Below are 13,986 nucleotides of genomic sequence, written 5' to 3' on the forward strand. Positions count from 1 at the left end.
TTTTTAATGCTCCTATTAATCATCTTCTTTTTGGGGCGTCATCTCCTACTGGAGGTCTGCTATTATTACAGCGATTTAGTCGTTGAACTGCTTTTTCGTATTCACGACAGTGAACGTCCACGAGTCCAATTTTAAAGTCGTTCGATCCAAATGTCGTTAAAGCGTATTCTGGTACATGAACCGAATTTAAATCGATTCTAAACGACAAGTCATACGTATTCTGCTAAAATTTTGACAGTTCTTTCAATAGACTTTCGACGACTAAATGTCAAATTTCACAATCCAAGATGTCGTTCTTTAGTCGTTACGTTTCGATTCTACTCATATCAACGTTCGTTCAAGTGATATGTAAATACCCATTTTGGATGGGACTTCGATCGAACGACTACGTAACTTCAACGATATTTTGATAGCTTGAACTTACGTGAATCGCACTACTGGTCTGCGGTACTTATGTTGAACCACTCTGCAAGATTTTGAAGCCATTTGGTTTTTCTACGACCACGCCTTTTGCGGCTCTGGATTTTTCCCTGCAGAATGAGTTGCAGCATAGGGTATTTATCACTCCGCATGATGTACCCGAAGTGCTGCAGCTTGGTTCATCCTCCGCAATACGTTGTCATTGGTGACTATCCGTCTACGATATTTTCAAAATCTACAAAACCATTTCGAAGACTTCTAACTGTTTACGTTAACGTCTCCGTTAATGTCCATAATTCTACTCCTTACAAGAGAATTGAAACTATGTAGCACCGCCCTAAACGGCATCTTGTCGATAGTTTGAGACTACGATTGCAAAAGAAGTGGCTAATTTCCTGAATCCTGTCAATGTAATCATAAAAAGTTATAAACAAACTACGCGACGTACTGCGAAATTGCCGGAAAAAATTGTCAGGCGTTGTTATTAATTATTGAATTTATATACTTTTAACATGGTTTTAACTAATTTGAGGAAGGGATATTTGCAATTAAAATTATGGTAGATATATTAATAACATTAATAGGACAACGTTATAAATTAATAATAAAATAAACGAGCAAAGTACTCAGTACAAAGTACACAGCACTCTCCAATAAAAAAAAACAAACACATATCTGTGTAAAGATACAATAAAAAAAAAGGAAAATCGTCGATTCGTCCTAACGAATTTTGCCAAAACTTCGTACTTATCGAAATTGATGCACGTTGCGAAATCATCGCATGGATGGTCCCTAATTATTTATCGAAACTCTAACATACTTACATCGTATTAATCACATTCCCCATTTCACGGTTCAGCTGTCATCACTGGTCCTCACGGGTGCTCATCAGGCCTCACTACTCTCCACTTGAGATTTTTTTAATACAAAATACAGTGGTAATTATAAATCCGTTACAATGTACCATATGGTGTTGATTTCGTCCGGGGGTCGATTCCATACCCAAGGGAGATGCACATGTGTGCACTTGTTTCGGAACTAATCGTCTTTTTTCGCGACTCGAACTGATTTTTTTTCTTGGTAGATAGTTTGTCTGCGTTATATGAGCGAGATTTATATGTTTTTGTATAACATAAAAGTCTAGGCGCTTAAGCGTTTTTGTAAACGATTTTTTAAGCTTCAAACTAAAAAGCGTCTAAAAAAGCACGCTTTTTTAGACGCTTAAGCTACAACGCTTAAATGTTTAAAAAATAAGCAGTTTTTCCCAGGGTATACGCCGCTCTGGCGTTGCGTGGCCGCCGCGTAGACGTCGTGTCGATGACGTCGAAGACGCTGACGCTCGAAAGACGTTAGTCTGGTCATCTTTAGTCAGTCCGTTTTAGTTAGTAATTTTTCCCAGTGATCGGAAATTCGGGTTAATGAATAGACCCTGGAGGCGTCACACGGCACACTGCACCTTAGTTACCAAACCGTATGACTAGCGTGGCGGGCTTGAACCGTCTTCTTAAAGGAGACCTCTAGTCAGCATTGGGAGGTATTAATAATAATAATAGTTTTTTTGTTAAAGACAACATAAGTCCACGTGTTAGTTCTACAGAAACCTTAGGTACTATGTTAGTTTACACAGTTTAATACTTATAAATGTAAATACAATAAAAAACCATTAAATTGGATATCAAAATAAAATAAAATTACATTAAAATTGTAAATTGAAATGAAACAAAATAATATAAACATAAAAATTAAAATAAAAGTATAAAAAATTGCACACACATTTCAATTTAATTTAAATTAAGTTGCCTTTCCACACCAGGCTCTGCTATTTAATAACTAAACATTTAAAAAATAGTAAAGTTTTTGATGATTATTTGGAGACATGAATGTTGTTTATCCAATTACATTCACACAATCACGCATCTATTGATTTGTCACTAACAAAACCAATTCCTGTTTATTGCTCCAAATATAACGAATTATTCTGTGTTAATACAATTATGGGCCATTAAACAAGGCGTCGTAATAACACTATGGAAATAACAGAAATCACCACAATTCGTAATAAAACTACTAGTGGTACTACTGGTTAGCGACACCCAGACAAAAACGTAACATATGCAATCATTACCTTAATGTGATGTCGTTTAATCAATTATTTTGGCGGGCGTACGTTGTGTGTCGACCCATTGTGCAGGGGTGGCAATTATTCACAAAAGTTTAATAGAATACCTCTGTTTGTTGGTCAATGGTTTATATTATTTAAAAACACAGTTTAAATGAACATATTTGACAAAAATATAAAATGATAAGATATTATATTTATATAAGGTATGATATTATATTTCATCATGCCTGCCCTCATCTGCATCATGACTGGGGTAAGCAGAGACTACGGACCTACTGCATTTCTGATATACCTTTTTCAATTCCTTATTTATTTTATATAACGCAAAAAATGTACGGAGAGCTCAGACCTTTTCATTCGTTTCCATGAGTTACAATTTTCTAAATATTACCTGTTCATAAAAACATTTACCTTCATGATATTTACAAAATATTTAATAAAATTGATGTCAACTCCAATAATTTAATTTTTACACGAACCGACCTTTTTGAAAAATAATCCATGCATATAGTTTCAAACACCCTGTTCCGATGTAACCAACCCTATGTTGATTTTCAACATTAGAGCCGGTAATTTAAAGTGGCCGTTTATCATTCTAGAGTGGTAAAATGTTTTGTTACATTACAGAATGAAATTGATTCACTATGGCATATTCAAGTGTTTACTGCACTTTTTTTGAAATATTTTAACGTCTCGTTGTTTAATATTTACTATATTACAATTCTGTTTGTCAACTAACATGTTTAAATTACGTATTTTACTATGAGAAGACTTATTTAGTTTAAATAAAAGAATTTATTTACGTAAAGTAAGTTAAATAAGGTCAATCGAACATGAAACGCATTTCTTAAAAATACGTAAAATATGGAGTTCTTAGGTTTTTGCGATTGTTACACAATATAAGAAATGAAACTAGTTTTTCAGGTCGCGTATATTTGTTTTTTCAAACAAACCAAAGTTTCAGGCCCTTGACAGATCCCATGGTCATAGTTGACTCAGATGGTAAAGTATTTCCTCTGCTGAAAAATCCCAAGTAGCAAGTGGACATAAGATTCCAGTACTAATTATGTTTTAATTGGTTCTTATTATCATTATTACTTAATAATAAATATAAATTTATTTAAAAAAATGTGTAAACACGTGTTGCGTAAATTAGAATGTTTTGTTTGGAAATTTAAAAAATAAGGTATTTAATTAATAACTTTTGTAACAATAGTGGAAAATAGAGTGGTTCGCATTAATATGAAACATAACTGGTTGACGACTTTACCATCTCAGTCACCCGTGACCATGGGACCTAAAAAGGGTTCGAAACGTTGGCTTGTTTGAAAAAACTAGTTTCATTTCTATCATGTAAAATAATTTGATTCATCGTTTTTTAATTGGATACTGCACATCTTCACGCCTTCAAAAATAAAAACTGTAAATCAAACACATTGAATAAAACATCCCTCGCAAGGGGCACACCCTCGCACCCTCTCAATTGATATTCGATACAGTGTTCTCACGCAAACAGCTTATTTGCCCAAACGATCGCTTTTGCGCTTTTGTCCCAATTTGTGTGGCCGACGCACCACTGTGCGGGTTTATGGCGCGGTAACAGTAAATTAAGTCGTTTTGTTATATTACCGTTCGTTTGTTTAATGTATTGAGAAATTATTGCAGATGTAGAAAGATTATGTAAGCATTTAGAGTATTGTAGAGTTAGATTTCCGCCGCCAACAAAGAGGTGGCACGCCAAGTGAGGCTTCGAATCACTATGGTTATTTGAAAATGGTATAGCCACATCTGGAAAGAGTGTTTTGATGATAGATCGTGTAGTATAAGCATTTGGTACAAAACGTTGCAGCCTCTTAGGATTCTACGGTATGACAGTGCCGATATGTGCAGAGTAAATTTCATCACAGCATTACGGGTCCAATACAGACACATGTCTCTAAATCTAGTCTAGTAGTGCTGGTGAAATTACAGGCACATGGAACTTGTCACCTTATGTTTCAGGGTGACGGGCGCAGTGGCAGTTCCCCTTGGACTTTTGCGATTTAAAGCTTTGAGTGGCACTGTAAATTTTATGGACAGGCGTGTCGCTTACCACCAAGCGCACGACTAGTTCGCCTTGTCACTTGGTATAATAAAAAAAACCTTTAAATAGAGTCAACAAAAATATTGTAAGCGCAAAGTTTAAAAAAAAATTGCTGTTAGACAGTCGGTTACGAAATTCGTTATTATACAATTAAAATTCAATTTAGTATCACATTTATTATGTAGAAATAGTGACGGACGGAGTACTGCTACTCCGTCCGCCCCTCAGATCATTGCGATAAAGCTCTAAGTGGCCCAGCAATTGCTATGGATGGGCGTGTCTGTCACTACCGCCTGATAGCACAATTTCTTCATCCGGTCACTAGGTATCATACAAAAATCTATCTCAATTTTGTTCGCAATTATTTTGGATTCCTGTGGCATATAGATTGCAAATGCAGAAAACGGCGTAGCTCAATTGGGCACGTATCCTTCGCTGGTTCTTGAACTTGAGTACCAGACCTCGAGAATCTGAAATGATACCAAAGTAATAATAATAAATATGTTTTCCAAAGGATGGAAGCGACAAATCTGGCTCTCTCGCCACGGGAATCCCTGAAGCCTCGGTCCGAACACAAAGCCATGCAGTTAACCAGCAAACCCAACCAGGTAAATGAAGCAAAATAATAATCATCCACTCATGTGCCTCTCTTACTAACTGCCCTAATCCACATTTTCGTAATTTAAGACCGCAGTATAGTAAAACAAGTAGTCCAACTCCCGCCTGTTAATAAACTACACCTGTACGCTTTTAGCGTAGGGCCGTCACATATATTTTAGTAATAGTATTCTTTACTTTAGCTAAATTAACTCCATCAATTCCGATTACACTTATTATGCTATGGCAAAACTTACATTCATACTCAGCTTTCAAAACGAGCATTCTCCACGCATCGTATAAATTTCTTTTCCAATGAATGTCGGTAGCACGAGATTGACACGAACTACAGCTCCAAGATATGAAAAAAGGTAGACCTAGGACGATTCGTGGAGAAGACTGGCTAAAATCGTACTCCTTAGTCAATTAGTACAAAAAAACACAATCAAGAATAAGAGCCTCATCACACTGGCGGTTTACGAGTGACGCAACACCGCGGCGTGCACGCAGTGACAACGCCGCGGCCGCTTGGCGATTTGAGAGCTGGGGGCCTACCACAACCTCTTAAAACAATATTACTTTAACCTTAAATTGCCTTTTCGTAATGTGACGCGCTTAAAGTAAGCTTACTATAATGTTAAAACTATGACTAAACTATGTTTTATTGGCAGTTTTGTGACTATTCATTCACTCAGTTCGTACTATGATGCGACTTTAATATTAAAGTATTATTACTCTTATGTCAAATTTAGCAATCTTAAAATAATTACAAGGATTCAATGGAATCCTTATTCACTTATTATTCCTTATTCATATATTATTCATGAAACAATATTATTTTCAGTTTCATTGTCTTAATATTGATTCGTAATGATTAAAAGTTTAAGTTGAACTTATTTGTTTATTTTTTATTGAATAGTACATAGAAAATATTTTCTCGTTAAATAAAATTACGCGATGTTTATTTCGTAAAATCATGACGGCGACATCTATATGCTCCTTGGCGACATTAACAGTTGACACTTGACTATAATTCCGAATTCACAACGTGACAATCAAGACTCAGCTTGTTTTATTTTTCTTCATGAGAATGCTGAAAAATAATTGAAAACAACGTAATTTTAATAGATTTCATTATTACATACTTTTCTTTTTTGGCAGTTTAAATTCTCAAAATGTAAATAATACTAAGTACTTTAACATAATACTACGATAGGACGATTCGGAACATCAAAAAAGAATGAGATGGCATTATACAGTTCATATAGCGTTATTTCTTTCCTATTTTTAGTAAGGAATAGACAATATTGGAGAACCATTCGTTCTTTCAGTCACTTTAGCAATAATACATTACTTGGTTTATAGGTTTGTAATGGTACGAATATGAGTATCATTTTAATAAGCTTACACATCCCCTGTCACATCGCTTTCAAATCGTGATGCGACAGCGCGGTGATAACGCCGCGTGGCCACTTGGCGATTTGAGAGCTGACATCGCTTTAAAATCGCCAAGGGATCGCGGCGTTAGCGCTGCGTGCACGCGGCGAACACGCAGCGTGCTCGGGGCGCTGTCCAATCCCTCGCAAAAGGCCAGTGTGAAAAGGCTCCAAGAAACTAATAACAACATGAAAAGCAATTGTTATATCCTATCAGGTCAGCTCGGTGCTCCTATACGGGGTACCTATCGTAGCACTAGTTATCGAAGGGGTCGAACGACTCTGTCTGGCCCAAATATCTAATACACTGCTAAAGCAGTTCTCCTACAACGAGATTCATAACCGGCGGGTGGCCTTGGGCATCACCTGCGTGCAATGCACACCTGTACAGCTGGAGATCTTGAGGAGAGCTGGGGCTATGCCTGTATCTTCCAGACGTTGTGGTAAGTTATACCTTTATGAAAAATATTGTTGGCACAAATGCTGTGATATTTATGTCCGTTCTCAGTTTCTAAGTTAAAAATAAACTGTATTTAACTTCAAAAGGACACTACGCAGCTATATTTTCTGGTAATTTTCTGTTATTTTGGTAAGGCCATAAATATACTACTATTATGCACTCTAAAGTTTGTGAAAAAAAGACTACAAAAAGAGATACAAAAAGTAAATTCGAAAAAAACAACGAAGTATTGTGAAAAAATAAAGAAACAAGAAACAAAATAAAAACAGAACAGGTCCAAAAATTAAGTTGGCGTAGTGTCCATTGAAGGTATCGAAAAAATGAGGAGCACAATTCGAACCACCTTGCATTTTTATTCTTAAAGGGCTACTACCCAAGGTAATACAATAATATTGGTATTATCGAAGAAAAATTTTTCCATAGTTTTTTAAATGCAAATTTCCAACAAGGACAACATTTAGCACGACAGCTTCATAATTGCACAATAGTTTTAGATCAATAAAATATAGTTTAAGCTCAGGGTATTTAATACTGAAAACGTAAGGTGGCTCGTATTACGAGTACGTGAGTGTAATGTAGAGCCGTGCTACGTCTTTTTACCTCTGGCACCTAATCACACCATTTATATAAGCCTGTTGTTAGCTAATTCTGATACTACAGTTCCGTGTTGTCGTTGTAATTTCTCACGACAATTTTTTTATTTCTTTTTGAATTTTCGTTCAGGTATGATTACTCGTCGTGAAGCGGAACGCCTATGCAAGTCTTTTTTGGGAGATAACGCCCCTCCGCGGTTGCCTGACGACTTCGCATTTGCTGTTCATCATGAGTGCGCTTGGGGATGTCGAGGAGCTTTCTTGCCAGCGAGGTAAGTGAGCGTTTTTCATAGTATAATAAGATAAGAAGTGTAACTCCCGCCTGTTCCGCGCATCGTTCGGAGAGTAGGGTTGTCACATTTATTATTTTAGTTGTACCTAGAGGTATTATTTGAGATATTTTGTGAATTAACTCCTCTACTTTTGTTATGATTATTAATGCAAAGATGGAACACATACAAAAATTTTCTCGACCCGGTGGAACTTGAACCCACCACCATGCTGCACCCATAGCATTGCTCTTACCAACTGCCCCACAGGTCAAGTTACCGAGTGGTCGAAAACCACCTAAGTGCTTTTGTTATGGATCTTTGTACTGACTTTCGGTAGTCGAAGTCCCACCGGGTCGAACAAATTTTTCAATGTGTTTGATAGAATTAATAATCAGGTCTATTCCCATCAACAGCGGCGAGCAACTATCCTCGTTTGATCCACTCTTTATTAAAGTCATACGCAAGATTACACACTGCACTAGCAACGTCACTTTCTAAAGTCTCGTCTACACTAACCACTAACCTAAGCTAACACTGTTTTCCAGGTTACCTACAGGTTGTAAACACAATTTGAAAAAGTTAAGGTGTTCATGATGATATTCTCGTGCTGTATTGAAAAAACCTTTGTCAAATACAGTACTTACATATAGATATTTTTATACCAGCATCTCGGATTAGTATAGTCAAGAGCACCTCAAGCTTGACAGTTTGTACTTTGGACCGTTCTTATCGTAAGCGGGATAGAGTTAGATTTAAGTCTCAAGTGTCAAGCTTGACGTGCTCTTGAGCCTGTACCTATCTCAGTAATGGAAGTATGATCATGAGATAGAAATAAACTGAAAGTTTGTACAGTCATATACACAAGATACCTGACTTTGTCGACCTTTTGGTCCTGAGCACAAAAATGTGGAGAAAATTGTTAAACAAAGTTAATCTTTAATCCGTTGTTATGTGTCTATGTGTCCAAGGCATCCGCGATACAGGGTTTCCCTATGTATATAAGTGCAATGCTATGAGAGTGTGCGTTAAAAAAAAACCAAAAGAAAAAGCACTTACATAGGTACTCAGATTCACCAATAGGTACCCATGTCACCTTTTTATTAAGTAAATAAGCAAATTATTAGGACATTAAGAAAAAATATATATTACTTGTTACTTTACATTGATATGTCCAACATACATAGGATTACAATCTGGTACTGAAAATTGTAATATCATATTTAACTCTTATCAATGTTATGTCTGTTTTGTTGTCCATAAAATATATAAATAAAAAAATATAAATTTGACCCTGGAAAATATTTGAAACATCGAGGAGCGAATGCTTCAATTCTACAATGAACAGTAGTTGTGGCAACCCGCGCTATGCAATTCGAGAGCGCCGCGAGATTATACAAATGTGTGCGTCAGTACATGAGCCATGGCGCGTGGCGGACTCGCACACATGCAAGCCTATTTGTCTATTATACTATGTTATTAACCCGCCTTATTTGACCGATCTATCGCTACGGCGAGAACATGTGCGGTTTTCGACTAACACAAATTCTCTACTCAGGTACAATTCATCTAGAGCAAAATGCATCAAGTGCGCGTACTGCGGCCTCTTTTTCTCGCCCAACAAATTCATCTTCCACTCGCACCGCGTCGGTCCTGGTGACAAGTACGTGCAGCCCGATGCTGCCAACTTCAACTCTTGGCGACGGCACATGAAGCTTAGTGGGACGCCCCCTGAGGAAGTCGTCCATGCTTGGGAAGACGTGAAGGCTATGTTTAACGGTGGAACCAGGAAGAGAATGTTATCTGCTGCTCGGTAAGAAATCAAGATGTATCAGAAACGAATTTTCTACAGTAATGTACATAAGTCCAGGGTTTTATGTATTGTTTGCTTGTTTTTAAACCTGACTCCGTGACCCAGGCAGACCGTGCCGTTGCCAGAGAATAGTGTCTCTCCGATTTCGAAATTAAAATTTGCCTTTCAAGTCATGGGACAGGCGAGAATCTAAAATTGATAGCCAAAAAGTGTTAATTACTTATTTTGTACTCTTGACTTCAGGATGTTAGTAACCATGAACTTATAGTATATATATAGACTTGAAGCCGTATGCAGCTGGATCTTGTATGCTTGTCTTATACATACAATTCAGTAACTTATTATGCTATATGATGTTCAAATTACTTGCGAAATTCAAATGATGTCGATAGGTGCTTTGGGTTTGATGTTATGATGTTTCTTATTCTGGAATCTTTATTGCTAAGTCAATCTGTGTTCAAAGTTCAGCCTAAAATTGTGCCACAGAAGAGTCCCGCTCCGCAGGCCGGAACCGGAGCCCGTAGAGGCCAAAAGACAGGCAGCTAGCCCGCCGACGGCCCATGCCCCCGTTCCACGACTGGCTGACTACGTATGGGGGGCACGGTTGCCTCTACCTTACGCTATACCTTGGCTGAAACCTTCGTTATGGACACCAGGTAATATAACCGGAGAAAATATCGATTAGTCGCATAGCACCAGGTGCATGACTTCTTCGTCCCGTCGTGGTATCATAAGAAAAGTAGCAGTGGAGTAGACTACCACTCTGTACCTATTTCTGTTGCCAAGCAGTAATGTGAAACTACAGACACAAGGAACTTGACAACTTCAACTCAGGAGCAATGGCAGTTCCCTTTAGCTCTTTGCGATTCAACGCTGTGAGTGGTGCTGCAACTGTTATGGGTAGATGTGTCGATTGTCATCACGGCTTGTCACGACTTTTTAAAGGTTTAAAAATATGTCAGGTGCTCTGTCAGCGCTGAGTGGCGTGAGCGCTATTGAGGAACCCAGGGCGTTCAGGCCGGTCCGGGGGAGGCTTGAATCCCCACAGCTGTCTCCCGTCATGACTGTTTCACGATCGCCCACCAGGTTGGTATACTTTTTAAGAGTATTAGATGCTTAATCTTTTCTGAAACAACCTTTATGACTAGAAAATATAAAAAAAGGTTAATGCATCTACTATAACAACCACTATTAACTTATTTTTACTAACTTTTCTTATTTAATGCGGCAGAGCTCATAAAGAGAATTTGTTTTTTTTTACAGTATATAAAGCGTAAAAAATAGATATTATGTTAAATAGATTAACATCCTGTAAATCAATGTTTTATAAAGAAATGCTCAACTTTCGGAAAATTAAACATTGTGAAAGTAAGTTTAAATTTGAAGAATATTATACATTACTAAACAACTGTAGGTCACCAATAGCCACACCACCGCGACAAAGCCGCACGCCGACCCGCTCCCCGCTCCGATCGCCTATCCGCTTATCGCCCCGCTCGCCACTCCGCTCGTCACTCCGCTCATCGCCCGCTCGTTCGACGAAGAGTGACCGCGACAGCGACGAGAGCGTCGATATTGAAACTACCGAGGAAGACCAGCCTAAGGAAGTGGTAAGTTTAATATAAGTGTGAAATAGATGAAGAATATTTATTTATGTTATTTCGACTAGATACAAAAAGTGCCACGGCGTATAAAGTAGGTGAAGAAATAGTCTCAAACTAGAATGTTGTTAACTACTTCGTCAAGAGCATTGACTTACAATTATATGGACGTCGGGTCCGCGCTAAAAAGTGTCCGCACTTGTAAGGCGCTAAAATCGTATACAGAGCGCGACACTCCGCTTTAGTCTTCATTTGTTCTACTGACAGCGCGATACTGCGATGACATTACAATTTAAATTTCGAATAGGTTCACTTGGGACATTTTTTTCGTGGTTTTTGTATTAGACCCGTCGTCCATTTATTTGTAAGTCAATGGTCAAGAGCGAATAATAATTAAGTCTAAGGTTTAAGGTACACGTCTGTGTTTTTGGTTTTTTCATCATGCTCGACGTTTCTTGTCCATTTCATAATTGGAAATGAAACTCGAACCTTTCAAATGAAATGCAACGAGGTTTATTTGCATTTAATAGGTTTTTACAGGATGGTAGTTGTTACAGTTGTTGTTGCTCTTCTATTCAGTCATTATACAAAAGCATGTACGTTTTCGACGACAACCTGAGTTTCTTTTTGCGCGTGGATTAATTTCTATTGATTTTTTAAAAATAATCTGACAAATTTAACAAAATTCATAAACATGGAAGGTACAGTCAAAATACTTAAATTTTTAAACAACGTCCTGTGTGCCAATGCTGTACATTAATGTATATATTTTTTCTGAGTTATAATGCATGCAAATTATGCATGTGCAACATAAGTTCCATTACTTACCCCATATGTTTATATAATGGCTCGCGATTTTGTGCTAAGTATTTAGTAATATGCTGAAAATCTTAGTTATCATTTTTTTTACATGGAAAGCAAAATATCAGCGGCGCTGCAAAACACTCCGCCATTTTGCGGACCTAGAGATCTTTTAATTTTCTACCACTATTGTCTGTTACAAAACTCTGTGTAAAGTAGCTTATATTCATTAATTAATGTGTTGAGATAAATAAACGTTTTATTAATATTATTGTTAAGTAAATAAAGCAGAATTCCAACCAACAGTATTGCTTACATAAACATTCTTTCCCCTTTTATACCTACTTTCCGGAATCCACTTCAAATAATAACTCGGTTTCAAATGTCTGTATACTTCCCGAACCCCTGCGTAAACGTTTCTCAAAGATGCAATAATACCTGAGCCAAGTGAGCGAAGTGAGCGAAGTGATCACATTATTTTCGTATTCGGGCCAAACCAAGCCAACTTAGATCCAATTTGAGAGAGGAATTTTTTTCCAATCACCGTCGGTAGCGAAGTAATCGCCGATTATACTTTTTTTCGGTTTTATTTGAAAGAATAACCACTACGCGGAGATTAAATAATCGCTTAGAGAAGCAAGTAACTCACGTAGTTTCATACGACTGAAACTACGTGAAACTGTAATTTGTCATTTCCGGAGAAAAGTTGCATTTTGATGAAGTAGTTTTAGTATTCAACTATGCTACATTAAAGTAACGAAAAAGCACACTAAATATATTTAACTCATCTGAAGATTTTCTTCCTGTGGTGCATCCAATTATACAGTCAAAAGTTGGTAACTGCTTAGCGGATCGCGCCCTGAGGTACGAGGAGATTGGCAAGGTGTCCACTTTGGGTCATCAGTTTATCGCATCGTCAGTCTATCGCAGACCACTGATGGATATAGGCCTCTCCCGGTGACGATGCGACCACCTTCATTGCCGTCTCACTTTTTATCAACCTCTAATCTGATTCCCGGCCACTTACTTTTGAAATTTGGATCTCTAATTCCTTTTCTTTGTCATTACTTTGCTTCGTTCCGTCGTCATTCCCATCAAAATTTTCGAAAAGAAAGGACGTGTGTGTCCTTAATATTTATGCGAATACAGGCCCTTTCGGGGTAAGTCCACTTTATGTTATATTTAATCTGTAGGAAGTGTTTTTATGTTATTGTACCCGTATTTACATCATTGTATTTTTTGTTACACCTAAATTTAGTTTAACAACATCAAATTACGTTTTACAAAAACAGTAGGTACATCTTAGTTGCAAATGCATTTGTACAACACTGTATAGTAGATATTTTAACGTGCCCTTAATTTATTATCTCTTTAAATCACACAACTTTGAACGCTACCATATTTTCCTTCAATCTGAATAAAGTAACACCCCAATACATAGCCGTTAATCCGCACAGACTCACGTAACGTAATCAAACAAAAGCCGAAACCAAGAAACTCGAGTAATTAATGCATTGATTAATTTAATTCAGTTTGAAACATTCGCCATTTAAGTTCTACCAGTGTCCGCTTAAATCCACTGGGAGAGCCGCCATTTTGCCAAAATGGCCGCCAAGCGCTTTGGCACGTCGTAAACTGTGTAATTACTGTCGCACCGAATTCAAATGGACTTCATTTCGGTTTTAAATAAGAGAAAATGTTTAATTTAGTGCCGATCGGGATCGAAGGACCAATTAATTGGGGGATTTACGTTTCGAAACGCGTAAAATGGAACGTGGATTTTGTTTTGAA

General features: G+C 37.4%; 1 protein-coding gene across 1 annotated transcript in view; it reads left to right on the plus strand.

Annotated features, from left to right (window-relative positions):
- Window positions 1–5,140: 5,140 nt before the first annotated feature.
- Window positions 5,141–13,986, plus strand: part of LOC113234852 (SKI family transcriptional corepressor 2-like) — a 50,464-nt gene continuing 41,618 nt past the window's right edge. The window contains exons 1-7 of the mRNA XM_026470374.1: window positions 5,141–5,233; window positions 6,876–7,101; window positions 7,842–7,983; window positions 9,539–9,793; window positions 10,280–10,449; window positions 10,756–10,879; window positions 11,208–11,403. Coding sequence (XP_026326159.1) covers window positions 5,141–5,233; window positions 6,876–7,101; window positions 7,842–7,983; window positions 9,539–9,793; window positions 10,280–10,449; window positions 10,756–10,879; window positions 11,208–11,403 — 1,206 coding nt within the window. The remainder of the gene's footprint in view (window positions 5,234–6,875; window positions 7,102–7,841; window positions 7,984–9,538; window positions 9,794–10,279; window positions 10,450–10,755; window positions 10,880–11,207; window positions 11,404–13,986) is intronic.

The sequence above is a fragment of the Hyposmocoma kahamanoa genome, unplaced genomic scaffold (assembly GCF_003589595.1).
Source record: "Hyposmocoma kahamanoa isolate Upper Pololo Valley unplaced genomic scaffold, ASM358959v1 86, whole genome shotgun sequence".
NCBI lineage: Eukaryota > Metazoa > Arthropoda > Insecta > Lepidoptera > Cosmopterigidae > Hyposmocoma > Hyposmocoma kahamanoa.